General features: G+C 36.8%; 1 protein-coding gene across 2 annotated transcripts in view; it reads left to right on the top strand.

The window, feature by feature from the left end:
* The window catches only part of adamts17 (ADAM metallopeptidase with thrombospondin type 1 motif, 17), a 136893-nt gene that overhangs the window by 49143 nt on the left and 69658 nt on the right, over positions 1-18092 (top strand). For both annotated transcript variants that reach the window (XM_060884164.1, XM_060884156.1), the window contains exons 8-9: positions 6702-6807; positions 15804-15944. In XM_060884164.1, coding sequence (XP_060740147.1) covers positions 6702-6807; positions 15804-15944 — 247 coding nt within the window. The remainder of the gene's footprint in view (positions 1-6701; positions 6808-15803; positions 15945-18092) is intronic.

The following is an 18092-nucleotide window of genomic DNA, read 5'->3' as shown; positions in this document are numbered from 1 at the left end:
AGAATGTGTTAGAATTTATTATTGTACCATATCGTCGCTGTCGGGCGGAATCCTCATATCTCCAAAACCGTTCAGGAAATGAAAAAAAACGCTGTACCTTATCTGCAGTGCACAGGGTTTAGAGGATCGGTGTTTTGGTGTTCCATCCAGGGCATATTTCTAGCTTCTAGGTTACTTGCAGAGATAATAGAGAAGTAAAAGGTTATTAACATCTAAATGCAAGTCATAAGGTTTTATTTCATTGTCGGGTTTTTAGTAACAACCAAACAAGTGTAATTGTGGATATAAAAAAAAAAAATTGTGTTTTTTCATCTATTTAGAATCTGAATCAAAGGTTTTATTGGCCAACTATGTTTTACACACGGGATTACACAAGGAAATTGGTAATGGCTTTTGGTGACCCTCAACAGTATAGACATAAAATAACATAATAATAATTTACAGACAATCCTATACAGAATACCACAATACAGGTTAGTAATGTATATGTGTGATAGTGTAATAACAGTAGTGTACACATATGATGACTGTTTGCACAAAATATACACTACGAAATGTGTAGCCTAGTGGTTAAGGTGTCGGACTACTGATCGGAAGGTTGTGAGTTTGAATCCGAGGTCCTGCAACTGCTGGGACCCTGAGCCAAGGCTCTTAACCCTCAATTGCTTATTTGTGTAAATTGAAATGAAAAATTGTAAGTCGCTTAGGATATAAAGGATTAAATATATATTTAGTAATAGAATGCTGTTTACTGTAACATTTTCGGAGGGAGTCTCAGGGGTAAGGACTTTGTTATAGCTTTACCTCCAACTGGTACACAGATTTTGCACACTCTTGATGCTCTGTGGTTACAGACTTCTTATCAATATGTATTAGAGAGAAAAAAGATGAAGTAAAGGTAAAGGAATGATTGTTTGTAGCTGCTGTAATGTAAGCGATAACAGCAACTAAATTGCTTAGCAGACATTCCACATCTCACTCACTCACTCATTTTCTACCGCTTATATTCACTCACACAATCACACACTACGGACAATTTTCCAGAGATGCCAATCAACCTACCATGCATGTCTTTGGACCGGGGGAGGAAACCGGAGTACCTGGAGGAAACCCATGAGGCACGGGGAGAACATGCAAACTCCACACACACAAGTCGGAGGCGGGAATCGAACCCCCAACCCTGGAGGTGTGAGGCAAACGTGCTAACCACTAAGCCACCGTTTTTCTTTAATAAATAATTTTACTATTGTACAAATTGATTCCAGGAGTAACTTTGCTTTACATCAAACCACATTACTCCACTCCGTTGTTGATTATTTTCCAATTACGGCATGTCTTATTTATTGTGTTTTATTCCTTACTGATTAGTGGGGAAAACAGGTATGTAATTCGGAAGGCTTGTTATTTTTTACAAGCCACTTGTCACATCCTCTGTGTGTGGCCTTTCAGCTTTGGGCGGTAGTCCTGCTGTACAAGGCTGTGATGTCATCAGTAACGAAGTTAGTAGGCTTTGCCAGTAGGCTAAGACAAAAATTTAATTGATCCAGTCTCCACTGGAGGTGAAGACAGGGAAATGTATATTTGTGACAGAACGAATAGGATTTGGATGGTGTTGTGTTTTTAAGACATAATAAAAGGCACAAGTGGAATGAAATCGTGGCCTCAGGGTATGGGGTCAATACCGGTTAATTTCACACCTGGCTTGCACTGTTACAAGCTTTGTGAATTGTGTGTGTGTGTGTTGTGTTCTTCCCCTTTTAAATCAACCTGTCAGTCATTTAGTTTACTTCAGGAAGTTCTGAATTTCTGAAATATGTGGAGGTTCTAATCTTCTGAACTATATGGAGGTTCTTAACTTCTGCAGTATATAGGTTTTGCTGATGATCTTTCTGTCCATGACGACCTCTATAGTCCCATGTAGCTACATAGCAACTAGCTTTTTTTAAGACACATAACAGCTTAAGACAATCACGAGTGAGGTATTTCTGATGTCTTTTATATTGCAGAATAAAACACGAAAATATCTTCAGCTTGTGTTAACCACAGACATTATTTCAGGCATTTAACCAAAAAACTATTCAAAAAGTCTACTGACACAGGGACGATGGAGATTTAGGACTTGTTTCTGCATCACTGTCCTGGGTTTGATGATTATTTGAGAAATCTTCATGTTTTTGATCTAGTCAAGGACTTCCATTCCCAAAAACACGGTACGTGTACATGATACCACAGTCTGACATTTACAAAATATGAGAAATTCCCAAAACATTTATTTATTTATTATTTTTTGTTAAATAATGTTAGTATTTGGCTTTTTAACTACTGTATTGTGCTTCATTTCAAGTACCCCAACATTGGTACATTTACAGCATTTAGCAGACGGCCTTATCTAGAGCGACTTACATTTTATCTCATTTTTCTACAACTGAGCAATTGAGGGTTAAGGGCCTTGCTCAGGGGCCCAGCAGTGGCAACTTCATGGACGTAGGAATCGAACTTACAACCTTCCAATTGGTAGTCCAACACCTTAACCACTAGGCTACCACATCCTTACCACATGTTGGTAAACATCCCTGAATATGTGTGTGTGTGTGTGTGTGTGTGTGTGTGTGTGTGTGTGTGTGTGTGTGTGTGTGTGTGTGTGTGTAAGAGAGAGAGAGAGAGAGAGAGAGAGAGAGAGATAGATGAAGTGTTCTGAGCACATTAATTTGAACACTGCATCTGGCCACGTCACCAGCGTGCACCTCCTAATCCGATCTTTTGATTTAAATAGAATTCATGATTGAAGATTTATTCACATTGTGTTAAGCACTTACATGTGCTGCTGTTTCACTGTTAACGAAACATAATCTATACATTTCAGTCCTTAATCCAAACTCAGGCAGATAGATGTATAATAAGATATACAAAAAGAAGTCATATAAATAATAAAGTGAAAGGGATTTATTCACTATTACCCGAAATAAACACGAAGGTTAATGAATGAAACTGTCCTGTTGTAACAGCTTGCTATACAATTCAATATTCTTAACATACAAACACTGAACAGGGTTCATTTTTCTCAGTATAAAGTCCTATCCATCATTGCATAAACGATTGAGGCCAAACTAGCTTATGTCACTTACAGATAGAGACCCAAAAAATGATGTGTGCACGGCTATCCCAAATGAAACTGTTGAAACTGTTCTTTTTACAATAAAGCCATCTGGGTTTGATTTCATTTTAATGTCACTGATTAAATATATGGTGGTCCTGGGCCAAGTGAGGCATTCTGGGACAAGTCCAGTAAGAGACACAAACCAGGTGCATAAAAGCAGATACGCAGTGATGCGACAGCCTTCAGATGTCACTTTGTTGGCTAACTCGATGATTGATGCGGCTTTAAACTAATGAGATCCTTTGAAGGCGCTCCGTTACAATACCAGATGAAACGCTCCTTCAACAAAAGTATCTGCCGAGCTGGGAATAGATTTATACTGGCATTGACTAGCATCTTCTTCAGTTATGAAGGACTGTGTCATTCAGATGAGGAAAATAAGATTTCTGATCCGTTTGCCGTTTTTACCTTCATGAACAAAGGAACAAAGTACACAGGTTTGTACAAATAGGTTGGATTTAGTGTGGATTTCCAAGCTTAAAGTGAAATGGAGAGCAGCAACAGCATTAAATAGGAATCATTACAACCAAGGTGTTATTTTGTGGAATGAAATTTTAGCCTTTTGAAAACAAACAAAAACACTGACTAACTTTAAATAAGAATAAGTTGAATAAATCGTATGTTAGTCAATGCTAGTAGAAAACTATTCCTGACTTAGCCGGGACTTTTATCGGAAGTGTACAATTACTCCACCGAGCTAGGAATAGATTTCTTTTGTGCTGATAAGCATCTTGTTCAGGTGTAGAGACTTGCATGCAGAATAAGTTGACACGGTGCAAAATAACTGTCTAAAAAACTAGCATGGTTCAAAGTACTGATTTTTGTATTGTTCTAGACAGAATTAGTTTCACGTCGTAGAGCCTTCAAATCCACCAAAAGCTCTGTTTTGTGTCTGATTTTTAGTCTGATTAGTAAAGATCCTTGGATGTAAAGTCTGAGCTTTGGATACGAGACAAAGCTCCTGACACCGATCACAACAGTGGATGGCTTTAACAGAGCTCATCACTGTGTTTTAACATCACTGTGTGTGAAAATGGCTAAAGCTTTTTTTCTACTTGGAATCCTGACAAACAGAGATCTAGTGGATGTCATTTTTAATCCTCTAGATGTACAGTCGAGGTCATAACTTTGCATTATCCCTTGCACAATCTGCAAAATGTACAGATTGTTTTTTTAAACGAGCAGAATCATAAAAAATGCTTTTTCTTTTGTAGATCTGCCCTAAATTAGCTAATATTTACATAGCAAATGTTACATAGAGTCCACAAGACACAACAATAACGATTTACAAATAAGTGAATAAACCAGTTCACAAGTTTATATGCGCTTTGATCTTAATATTGTGTCTTGTTACCTGGAGGATCAGCGACTGTTTCTATGTTTTGTGATCGATATTCATGAGTCTCTTATTTCTCTCAAGCAGTAAAACTCTTCTGAAAAATCCACCAACTCCTGCACATTATTTGCTGAACAGGATGATCGGTGTGAATTGCTATTATTTTCTTTAAAGCTCTTCATTCAGTACTGCCCTTCATATGCTACGTAATGTTTCCCAGAAGACAAAATAATAACAATTTACATCGATCTAACTTTAAAAATTTTACACCAAAAGCAAATAATGTGCAGGAACTGTGAGTTTAACTGCCCAGGGCAAACAAGATTCTTATGAACAATGATAACAATGCATAAAAACAGTTGCTGATCATCGAGGTAACAACAGACAGTAGTAAAAATCAAGCATGTGTAAACACAGGAACTGGTTCTTTTGTGTGAATTTAGATATTATTGTGTTTTTTGGACTTTATGTGAACACCTGTCGTGTGAAGTACTGTAGCTTATTCAGGGCAATAAAAAACAAAACACAATTTTTGTGATCCTTTGTATTTTTTTTTCTTTTTTTTAAAAAAAGAACATTAAACAGATTCTGCAAGGCATAATGTAAACCTATGGCCTTAACTGTACATCTGGAAGATTAACAGAGACACCCACTAGATCAGGATTGCAAGTAAAAAAAAAGTTTCACACACAGTGATGTTAAATACAGTTCTGAGCTCTGTTAAAACTTTCCACTGTCATTGTAATTGGTGTCAAGAGCTGTTATCAAAAATCTAAAACTTCTGCCTTTACATCCAAAAACATTTACTAGTTAAGAAATTCCAGAAGATTCAGGTGAGTATGACATCTGTGACTCTACAGATTTCTTATATTACACCAGCAAAGATGGCTTTATTTATTTATTTATTTATTTATTTATTTATTTATTTATTTATTTATTTATTTAACATTTACAAATAGCTTGCAAAAATCTTTCCAGTTGCATAAAGGCAGGATACACCCTGTACGGAGTGCAAACTCCACACACACAATTTGGAGGCATCGAACCCCCAACCATGGAGGTGTGAGGTGAACGTGCTAACCACTAAGCCACCGTGCCGCATAATTTACTTGATTATGTTAATATTTAATTTTTTTTTGCTAGCAGAATGTAATGCCAGTGTACTGGTCAAAAGGGTTAATGCATTAGCACAATGCAGTTGTAAACACTATTAAAATGGTGCTGATTTTTAATTATCAGCATGTGTACCTGCAACATAATCCATATATCAGACTGCACTCTCTTGCCACAGACGTCTTCATACGCAACCTCTTCAGGTAAAATATATTGGCCATTAAATCATGCTTAGGACAGCGTTATTAAGGACTTGTGCAGGTTGATGGGGGAGATGCAGCAGCATGCCTGTGCTCTGAGGTATGCTAGGTTTCTAGGAACACAGCCTGTCTTAAAGAATGTTAACATGAACAAGTCATAAATTACGAGCTAATTATATATTAATTCAAAGGATCAAATGTGAATTTTAAGACATTTTCTCTAAGTAAGAGATATATAAATATAGGGTTTTGATATATCTCTAATCTTTGCTACAAGATTTTTCTGTTATCTTTGTAACATTCTTTCTATAAGATTTATAGTTTTATATTCTGGTTTCTATATGAGAGTACTTATGTAAGTACAAACAGTTAGTACATCACTTCTGGTGTGGATCATTTTTTAACCACAAACAGGATCAAATTCAGTTTAGTTCCACTCATGATGAAGTGAATAGTGGAAGTCCAGGACATTTCAGATGAGTCAGCTTCACTTAAAATGAGTCATGTCAAGTGAATGAATGTTAAAGGGTTATCCTCTCGCCGCTATTACCCTGGCTGATGATTAACAACGGTGTAGTTGCCACATAAATGGCATCTGTATTACAAATCTCACAGGCACATAAAAAGCCGTGGGCTGAAAACCACTCAAGCCTTGCAAGTGAATTTAGAGCCACAACGTAATGTCCGTGACACGAGCTCATTTTGGATGATCAGCCCTAAGAACATTTACATTCTGGAGATGAAAAGCAGGCTCAGAGGAACATCTGGCCAGGAGTGGGGAGTGAATGGAAAGTCATGGCTGTAGCCTTTGACAAATTGTAATCCCACATAAAGCTAGAAAAGTGTCAGGTCTGGCTTTTTTTTAGATAAGTAACAACACACTCTACCTACACAGGTATCGCTTATTTAGGAGGCACCTGCAGCGCCAAGAGGAAGTGCGTAGTAGCCGAGGACAACGGCCTCAACCTGGCTTTCACCATTGCCCATGAACTCGGACACAGGTGAGTCCAGAAACCACACACACCACAAACATATCAGCTTTATCCAGCCTTCACAGTGAGGATGAGAGATGAGATGTGCCTGTACTAATCCCCTGTACGGGGAAATTCAAGTTGACAAAACAGCTCTAGTCAAAGGAGCAGGAAAAAAAAATCAAACAAACAACAAAAAAAAAATTATCATCAAGAAATATCTATCTATCAAATCTTTTTTTGTATATAGTCTCAATTTCAGAGGGAAAAGAAAAAAACAAACAAACAAAAAAAACCTTTTACTAACAGGTAGAGTTACTTGAGAGAAAATAGCTGGTTGAGTTCCACACATTTCCATATGATTGTAGACTGAATTTTAAAGATCGATTACAAAAAGGCAAAACGTACTGTAAGCAAAAGCCATTGTTATGGAAGAATATTATGCTAAATATTTGCCTCTGACTTTTCATAATTGTTAGCATTTTTGGCTGAAGTATTGTCTTAAACACTTTGTCTGTATGTGCAGGAATCTCTGATTTTACTCATTCTGCTCACACAAATATCACACACACATACTTTTGTCCTCTGTGCCACATTTTGGCTGAAAATACTACCCTTTATCCAGTCCAGGCTCCATCTTGGCGTAGGTATTACTAATTTTTCCACAATCATGCCGTCTCATTATCTTCCTTGGTCTAAAGAAAGCCTTCTTTGATATGCTAGCATTGGGCAGCCAACATCAAACTCACCTGGATATCTAGCCAAGTTGTATTAGCATTGGTGTAGGCTTTGTGGCTGTGCCAGTCATGTGTGGAGTTATCGCAGCGGGTGCTTTAAGGCTCGTCATTAAGAAGCTGGCATGCAGTGAGACCGACCGGTGCCGAGACGCAAGACACGCTCGTGTAGCCAGAGTCACGGTTCTAACACACATCTCACACCCGCTCACACAAACACACACAAGCCCCCATTGTGCTCAGTCTGTAAAACACCTCTTAAAAAGTGAATATTACAGCTTTGAGTGGAGGTTTATTTGAAAAAGGAAAAAAAAACCTACGGCGTAGTGTAGCATGTCATGAGATCTGAGTGTTAGCGTTTCACTCGGATTAGCCAGCGTGTTATATATGTCGACTTGACATTTACATGCTCCAATACACTTTAACAAGCAAGTGCACTTTGGCAAATTCAAAGACATTTGAACTCAAACATTTAAAAAGTGTTGTTTCTGAACAATTTAGTGGAACCGATTGTTCGACCTAGATTGTCAGAGGCTCTGATAAATCAGACTACTGTGAAATATAGCCTGAATGCTGGAGAGTTGCCTCCATGCTTCATTACATTCTCTGATTAACGATTCATTATGCAGTCATTCGTCACACAAGAGCAACTTTTTGGATCCATTAAATGACCGTATGTTTTGAAGAGTTGTTGAAAAAAATGTGTAATTATGCCTGGAGATTGTAAAAAAGCCTAAAACTGGAACTAAGGCATGTAGGGAAACCAATTAAATTTGACATCTCGTTTTGTTTGCACAAGTTATTCATTAAGCAGGTACATTTTTCCTGTTTCAGTGAATCGTTCATTTCTTTTGTTTTGTTTTTGTTTTGTTTTTAAACCACAGTGATTGGTTTTATTTTTCCAAATCAATTATTTGTCCCCTTATGGGTCAAGTGTAGACGTGCCGATATTAATTTCACATTACAGCATTACAGTAATGACTTAACCTTTTGCCACAGATTGCAATACTGGTGCTGAATCAAATAAGACTTTTGTTGCTGCCTGTTTAAAGAATAAATCCTCCCTGAGTTACTTGCATAATCTAAATTTATCTAAATAATCGATATGAGCTTCATTTGTGCTAAAGATTAAGAGTGGATTCCTATATTACCCACAATTCCATGCTCACTGATGATTTCATGTGGATCTAAAAAGAGCAACTTCTGTATCTGTACACAAACAGATTAGCTTTCACAGCTTCAGCATTTAGGACAATTCCACCACCAACACCATCAAAATTTTAACTCGGAGATTGTTAACTAGTCGAGCCGAGTCTCATCATGAAGCGTCTTCACCATTCCTGTGTTGGAATTTTCACTGATACGTTTTTTTACTGTTTCTTGAAAATTGTGAGTGAGCAAAGAAGCTCTCTGTCTTATTTATCTATTTTTTCTTTATCACGTACATTTGAGGTTGGTGGGCATTTTTTTGTTTGCCTCTTTTGTTCCCAGGATATCCTGTTTTTGTATTGTTGTTACTTAGTTTTATTCATAACGTTTTTATGTGTAAATCCTTTGTCTTTTAAAAAAATAAAAGCCCGATCTGTCTGCCATCCCTGCATTACCCGTGGAGGCACAATTTCTGACACGACAGCTTTTTTATCTCATAACTTTGGTATTTTGTATGAAAACAGTAATTAACTTTCATTAGAGAAAAATACTACTGAATACAATTGAATTTTTAGAATGAAGTTCCAAGCAGTGGGTAGTGAGTGATGCTAACACACAGCTCCATGGTTCTGGGTTTCATCCTGAGCTCGGGTGATTGTGCAGGATTTTTTTAAAAAAAAAAAAAACAACTCTGTTCTGGTACAGAAATTAAAAGAATATATATTGTGCAGGTTATGAAATAAAAATCTTACAGAAAATGTGTCTCACACCGAAAGATGACGTGATGATCCGTATCCTGAAGATTTTGGTTCTTCATTGAGATGAGGCCAACCCTGTGAGGATCCTGAGACATCTAGAGATGTACCAGCTCCAATTGGACTCATGACATATTTGGACATTCTAAAAGATGCCAACTACATGTGGTCTTTGAGGACCAACAACCTCATCAATACACAATTGTCAGACTGTATATTTATAGTCACACCCTCCAGTGTCACCCAAATAAGGATGAGGTTTCCTTTTGATTCTGGTTCCTCTCAAGGTTTCTTCCTCTTCCATCTAAGAGAGTTTTTCCTGGCCACAGTCGCCTCAGTCACCTCAGGCTCGCTCATTGGGGATAAATTCAAACACAATTAAATATAAATCCAATATTAATCTTGAACTTTTATTTTATATTAATCTTTGTATAATATAAATCGTTTGTATTATGTTTCATATGTTCTATAAAGCTGCTTTGAGACAATGGCCATTGTAAAAATTGCTATACAAATAAATAGGAATAGATTTGAATTGAAAGACAACAGTGCCTTGAGAGTCCTGACTCAGTTTATATCAGACTCGCAGGCGATAAAATAATTCATTTGTTAATAATAATAATAATTCATATGTTGATTTCCATTCAGATTGTGAAGACATTTTTCACAGATTTGGAGTTGTTGTTTTTTTTGTGTGTGTGACGGATACGATTTATGTGCTACAAAATCTGTTTACAAATAGCCTCAGAGGATTTCTGTGAAGCAGCAGCTCTGCATGATGTGAGTATATTTGGGGATAAGTATTCTGACATTATTTCAGATGTGGCAAAAATATTCTGTGTTTAATTTTCATCCTATTTTCATTGATCTTTTTATCTATTTATGTATAGTAATTCGGACAGTTTATTCAAATTGGAACTCAATGAAATAGTTTGTACGGTTTTTATTTTCCTGGACATTTTTTTTCCTTGACTCCTTTATATATTTGTTCCCTTTGCTTAATCAGGTAATTTTATTGAAACTATTAATTTTTGTTTTATTCAACGTAGCCTGTGTGTCAAATTTCAATTCAATTTAATTTATTTATATAGCACTTTTAACAGTTTCCCATTGTCTCAAAGCAGCTTTACAGAAGTATGGAAACAGAAGAAAGAGAGAAAAAGAAATTAATATATAAAAATAAGAAGAAGAAGAAGAAGAAGAAGAGGAAGAAGAAATAAGGAAAAAAATAAATAAATCAATATATACAATTAAAGTTTAAAATTAATTTAAAAATATTAGCTTAAAATTTAAAATACTATATATCTATCCCTATCCCTAATGAGCAAGCCGGAGGTGACGGTGGCAAGGAAAAACTCCCTGAGGTGATATGAGGAAGAAACCTTGAGAGGAACCAGGCTCAGAAGGGAACCCATCCTCATTTGGGTGACACTGGACAGGAAATTATGTAAATGTAAATAATGTCATTTTTGCGACAGTTTATAACAGTGCAGCCGAGAACTCATGAGGAACTAATGGGTCAGTGCAAACTCTGAGTTCAGTACAAACCTGATTGCTGATAAATACCAGACCGTACAGCTGACTGACACAACATTGGTTCAAAAGAAGACACGACAGTCTCCGGGCGGCACAACAATTCACAACAATCCCATGAAACACTGGCTGACCATGTAGATCAATCAGTTTAAAGAATATTTTTGTGCCAAAATATTTGTGTTTATTGGGATTTTCCATTGATAGGCAATTTGTTTTAGTCTTGGATAATAATTCAGACAGTTTATCAGTTACTCATCTTTGAGAATATTGTTTTTGTGCCAAAAAAAAGTTCAGCATGCAATATGATATTATGTCATTTATCTTTGGTATCTTAATTTATGGTTAACTATTCATACAGTTTATCAGTTGCATGTAATTGTTGTTTTAGTGGAAAAACTTTAAAGTTTATTTTGATATTATATAAAGCTGTCTTTGATTAACTCTCAGTTTCACTACAGATTAGTGCAGGACATATCAGAGTCACAGACATCACAGCGGAATCTAAAGCCTTCTTCCTAACATGCCTTGAGCTTCAGCTTCATCTTAAGAGCAAGGAAATCCCAGAAAAGCACAACACTAATGCGCAATACACTGATTACAGGATCTGTCAGGATCACTACCACAAATGAAAATACAGCACGTACAAAACAAAAGTAAAAACTAACAACTGCCCCAATTGTTGTAGTCAGTAGTTAACTGGGATTGTACCTCTGCCTGTATTTAAGGCCCTATCTGTAGATTCAGTGCCAATTTGCCCTTGATAACATGGAACAATCTCAAAGCAAGACAATCAGAAAAGTGATTGTGGACCTTTGCAAGTCCGGTTCCTAATTAGGAGCAATTCCTTAACAACTGAAGATACCACATGCACCTACAACATTAGTGTACAAAATACTGTATGGAAATATAAACCTCTTTGGCAGCACACTGACACTGCATTGCTCAGCAAATACTGATGCACAAGGAATAAGCCCATTAAAAAGCAATTGCAGTTGATCCCCAGGACAAAGACCTAGTCTTTTTGATGAGTGGTCAGTGATCAGATGAAACATGGACCTAATGTTGAAGAAAAAGGATGAGGTTTTGGAGAACATGATGTCAATATTAAACAGCACCCATAATGTGAATTATATGAAGCATGGAAGTGGCAGCATCATGTTATAGAGATGTTTTGCTGGCTGCAGAAAATAGATGGCATCACGAGTAAGGAGGATTATATACATAGAAATAATGTATATCGGAAAGTTAAAACCTGACATGTTTCTGCAGGCCAGCGATCCTAGGCATACCTCCTAACAAAAATGGTCTAAAGACAACAAAATAAAGGTTCTGGCCATCACAAAGCACTGATCCGAAATCCCTTCAAAACTTTTCTGAACTGGACTGATGAAGCATGTCTGAGCAAGCAAACCCACAAACCTGAAAGCGGTAGTTCTGGCCCCAGTTCTTTAAGGAGAATTTCCCTCAAGCTATTGTGGGATGATTCTCATAAAGCCTTTACAAACAAATTTAAACCATATCCCTCTTCAAAAAAAAATTTAAATAACATTATATTTCATACTTACAAAATTGTAACTTGGTGATATTTCAGATAGTAATTAAAAAGCTGGAGTTTGCATGGAGCTTGCATGTTCTGCCTGTGCTTTGGGGGTTTCTTCCCAATACTCCAATTTCCGTCAAGAGACGTACATTGTAGGTTGATCGGCGTAGTCTGTCAAGGGGTGTCTGAGTGTGTGTTTGTGTGTGAATGTTCTCTGTGATGGGTTTCCACCTTGTCCAGACTGTCTCCTGCCTTGTGCCCCAAGTCCCCTTTATTAGGCTTTAGGTTCCCTGCATTCCTGTGTAGGAAACGCAATACAGAAAATGGATGGATGGATAATACGGACGCATCGTAGGAAAGAATAATGCCGCATGCTCGAATTTTATCTTATTATTTCACAAAGCTATATCAGTTTCATTACCATTACTCACATCTGTCATTACCGTGGAGTCTAAAAGGTTGATAGTGATAAAGAGAACACTGTACATGAGAACAAACCTCATGTCAGTATGAAAAGAGAGAATGATAGATGAGAGTATCAAATTGCAGGGTTAAGGTTTGTGGTAAAACTGTTCTTAAATGCTGCGCTACAAAACTTTTTGTTCTGACTCACAGACATCAAGGAAGTTATCTCAGATCCGGCTTCTTTCTTCGCTTGACTTTTCTATGGCTATCAAACTTTTGTCAAAAAAATCATTTCGGCAAAGAATGATGCACTATACAGTACAGTCATGTGATAAAATTAGGACACCACATTACATATTCAGTTCTTTATTAAGAAATGTTAACATGTCAATTTCTGATCTCGTTTTAATTTGTACCTGTAGATGAAAGTGATGTAATCGCTTGTAAAAAAACACCTTTCACAAGTGATGTAATCGCTTGTAAAAAAACACCTTTCACTTATTAAACAAAAGATATTAAAAAACTATTATTTCAACTGAAGAAAATGTTAGGGCAAGATCTTTTGACAGATGGTCTCATGTTATTGTAGCACCTTCTGATGCAATAAAAAATTCATAATGGATTCTATGATGGTGAGCTGGCCAAGCATCCCCAAACCATAACACTTCCAGCTCCATGTTTGGTTGGTATGAGGTTCTTTTGCTGAAATGCTGGATTTGGTCTAAAATAAACCAAATACATAAACCAAATACAGCATTTCAGCAAAAGAACCTCATACCAACTGTGAAACAAGGAGCTGGAAGTTATGGTTTGGGGCATTATTCCAGAAGTCTTGGTCTTTGTCTTTGGCCTTCAGAGAGCAAAGGGTTCTTACTTTTTCCTCACAAGAAATTAGATTTTATATATATATATATATATATATATATATATATATATATATATATATATATATATATATATCTTCCAATATTGTTAAATATCAAATGCCCATATGCCCATAACTATTATGGGGTGTCTTAATTTTTTCACACGACTGTATATATGTTACCTTGTGGAGGATTGTACAGTAAACCTATTTAAATGACAAGAAAAAGGATGCAGAAATTGTTCACAGAAATTTAAACTACTTTTTAGCTTCATGAAGTAAATCATAATTAACTGTTTAAAGCCAAAAACTTTCTGCTTGGGTTTTCGTTTTAAATCACATTGCCATGTACTATTTTCAATTAATTCAGTGAATAATCAGTCCATAGTTTTCCTACTTAAGTGAAATTAAATGCTTTCTCATTAATAGTAACATTAAACATTATATTTTGTAATGGTTTTCTCATTGCCATAATGCAATAAAATATATGTATATATAGAGAGAAATTGTTATTTAATATAACAGGTGCTATACATATAATAAATAATCATGTATTTATTGAAAAAAAAGTCTCATAAAGAAATGAAAAAAAAAATGGTCTTTATTTGAAGCCAATAGTTTTATGGGATGTTGATGTTCTGCTTATTTAATCTACTGCTCTATGTATATTTAGTTTGTATTGCTCACTGATATTTTTCAGGAATTGTTTTTTTTCTGTTTGTAGGAACTATTTGTATACTACGTAGCAAATAATGTATTATAAGATTTAATAATTTTACCCCTGCTCTCTATTTGCTATTACACAAAGACTCAGACGCTGAACTGGATTCAAGGATGGCATCAAGTGAACTTGAATTGTTTTTAGACTTTCATTTGCTCTTGCCCATCTCTGTTCTTGCTACTTTGTGGAGGAACTAGTCACCATGAATATCAAATAAGCCTGAGTATATTATTGGAAGATGAGTTAATTTTTCGAAAGTGAAAGAAAGTGACGTGACATACGGCTAAGAACGGTGACCCATACTCATAATTTGTTCTCCGCATTTAACCCATCCAGAGTGCACACACACAGCAGTGAACACACACACACCGTGAACACACATCCGGAGCAGTGGGCAGCCTTTTATGCTGCGGTGCCCGGGGAGCAGTTCGGGGTCGGTGCCTTGCTCAAGGGCACCTCAGTCGTGGCCGGCCCGAGACTCGTACCCAAACCTTTGACCACTATGCTGCTTAGCAATCAAAGAATGAAATCCCAATTCATGATGAATTCACTGTAATGCACATCCTTTAATGGGTTATTGCTTTGTTAAAGGTTTCTTCAGGAAAAAAGAATATGGACTAAAGGTACAGAACTTGTCCTTAAGGTACCGTTATTTCTGAGAGACTACAGTATGCCTGACTAGCAGGCTTTTTGGATGCTACCAATGAAAATATAGAAACAGATCCATGTCTGAACAATACAATACAATACAACTTTGTGTGTGTGTGTGCATGTGTGTGTGTGTGCATGTGTGTTTACATTATCTTTATATATTTATCTATATATGTAGGGTGTATATACACACTCTTTTTTCCTCACACACTCCTGTTGTAGAAAACATCAGGATTTTTATTGCTTATGTTTCAGAAAGGGAAAAAACGAGACACACCCTGGAAATCCACACACCCCGTTCTTTATTAACTTCTATGTTTTGCTGGCTTCCAGTTTGCTTTTTTGCTTGTTGTTTTTTAATTTTGAAATGTAGGTCAGGGCTTGAGTGGAACAAGGCTCTGTATGTATGTGCCTGGGAATCTCTCTGTCTCACTACACATGAGCCTTTCAGCACATTGCCAGGACCATGTCAGGAAAAATCCTTTTTGTTTTTTTTTTTTATGTTGTAAATAGTGCTTAGGGATGGTGGTCATTTGTGCTTTTACTTTTCTTATGTGCTAAGGTCTGTAACCTACAGTCTGTAACCATGAGATGGTTGTAAAGTGTTCTGTAGATATGCAGTCTGTTTCAAGTGTGCGTTTGGTTCTAAAAGTGTCGTTCTTAATTACAGCATAGGCATGAGTCATGACGATGACCATGCTGCTTGCACGGGACACTCACACATCATGTCCGGAGAGTGGGTCAAAGGTCGTAACCCTAGCGACCTATCCTGGTCTACCTGCAGCCGTGACGACCTGGAAAACTTCCTCAGGTGAGAAATCGTCGTCATTGTCTTTATAAAACAGTGCTGCGTTACTGGTCCTGGAAAAGACTCATGAGCTCTGTATAAGCTTGTTTTCACATATGGAGAGTTTTTTCTGTTTGTACTTTTTTTAAAGAAATAAAAAAAACAACTGGTCTCAGTGAGGTGGTCTCAGTCCAGTTCCAAGGGAAGACTAGCATGGTTCAGTTGCATCGAGAAAGCAATTTGACCTTGACGTCAGGAATTGAGCCAAAAAAATCTATGCATTGTGAGTGAAAGGCAGCAACTGGAGCCAGAATGTAGAAGGAATTCAATGTTTTCTGGCTTTTGGAGCATTTGGACTAAAAGTTCACTCTTATATGACAGGTACTTTTTTGCTTTGTTTTTTTAGATTTCTTGTTTGGCTTCTCTCAGTCATCAAACGAAGTAACATCAGATTTAAAATAAATTGTGAAAGATTCTATGAACTCATTATGCTTTAGTCCATTAACCTGAGATGCTTGATGCCAAGACAAATGCCTTGAATACAGAGTGAAGTTTTGATCTTATGCTGTTTACAAAAGTTTATACAAATAGTGTGAATGCATAGCTATCAGCCAGTTGCTGAGACACGTCAAATACCTTCTGGTGATAACGCTACAAGTCTCTGTCACTGTCTGCAATGCTGACAATCAAGAAGAAGAAGGCAGCCTTTATTTTGTCATATATACTGTACTTTATAGCACAGTGAAATTCTTTTTCAGGTTAGTAGGACGTTTGTGGGTCATAGCACAGGGTCAGTGCATACAACATGATTGGTGCAGGGATGATTAAGGGCCTTGCTTTAAGGGCCCAACAGTGACAGCTTGAAGGTGCTGGGGATTGAGTTCCTGACCTTCTGAGCCAGAAGCCCAAATCCTTAACTGTTGAGCTTGTTTTAAAAAAACTTCATAATTGAGAAAAGTCTCTTGTTAAACGTACATAAACTAGCTAAATATGTTCTTATTGTCCAGTTACTGTAGCAATGGCTATATTAACAAAGCCCTTTTAAGACTGAACATATCTGATAGTCTGAAAGTTAGGATATATTTTTTTAAAACACACCTCGGGTTAAAAGTTCCATTTGTGTCATCTATGGTGTCATATAGGATTTTTTTTCCACATCACAGTAGGATTAGGAAACAGTTTGTACTCCATCATCTCCTTTTTCTGATCTTATCTCCAGGACCCAGCAGCTTAAAAAATCCTTACCATGTTGCCAAAGCAAGCCCAAACACACACACACACACACACACGCACACACACACACACATACGCACACACATCGTAGACTGGTAGACTGGTAGTGATTTGTTCCGGTAGTTCCTTTTTAATACTTAGAGGAAAATCAGGAAGTGTAAAATGCTGCATTGTTCCAGTTTCTGATTAGATTCCTCTAGTGCACTGATTTCAAAGCCCTCTTATTACATTTGAATAAGAAAAGCAACTGGTACTTCTACTAAATCACTATATTCCAGATAAACTGCAGGCTAGAGTCAGGGTTGTGATTTCACATTTGGTTGCCTGAGATGCGGATTTGGTCATAAGATTATTTTGATAGATCATTACTATGTATAAAGTAAAAAACAAAACAAAACTTTAGATTAATGTTATTACAGTAGGACCCCTTTATCTGTGGGTAATAGGTTTCATGCCTAAGTGGGTGTAGAATGATAGACTGTCATCCTGTCCTGGGTTTACTCTTTCTTGAGCCCCAATTCTCCTCGGATATGCTCCAGGTTCCCTGCAACCTTGTAGGATAAGCTGAGTAGAGAATGGATACTGTATTTCTGTATTTTTCTGTGGATATGGTAGCTTAGTGTTTAAGGTGGCGGTCTACTCGTCAGAAGGTTGTGAGTTTGAATCCCAGGTTCAGAAAGCTGTCACTGCTGGGACAATGAGCAAGGCCCTTAACCCTCAAAATGTAGGTTGCTCTGGTTTGCTTTGGGCATCTGTCAAATGTAGATGTAATTGTTTTTTAACGTGGTGAAGCCATTGCAATTCTTCTTCTTCTTCTTCTTCTTCTTCTTCTTCTTATTATTATTATTATTATTATTATTATTATTATTATTATTATATAATTATTATGTTATGTAATAATATTACAAATTGCCATTGATAGCATACAAACAGATGGTT

The sequence above is a fragment of the Tachysurus vachellii genome, chromosome 1 (assembly GCF_030014155.1).
Source record: "Tachysurus vachellii isolate PV-2020 chromosome 1, HZAU_Pvac_v1, whole genome shotgun sequence".
Taxonomy (NCBI): domain Eukaryota; kingdom Metazoa; phylum Chordata; class Actinopteri; order Siluriformes; family Bagridae; genus Tachysurus; species Tachysurus vachellii.
This window is presented reverse-complemented; position numbering and strand designations above follow the sequence as displayed.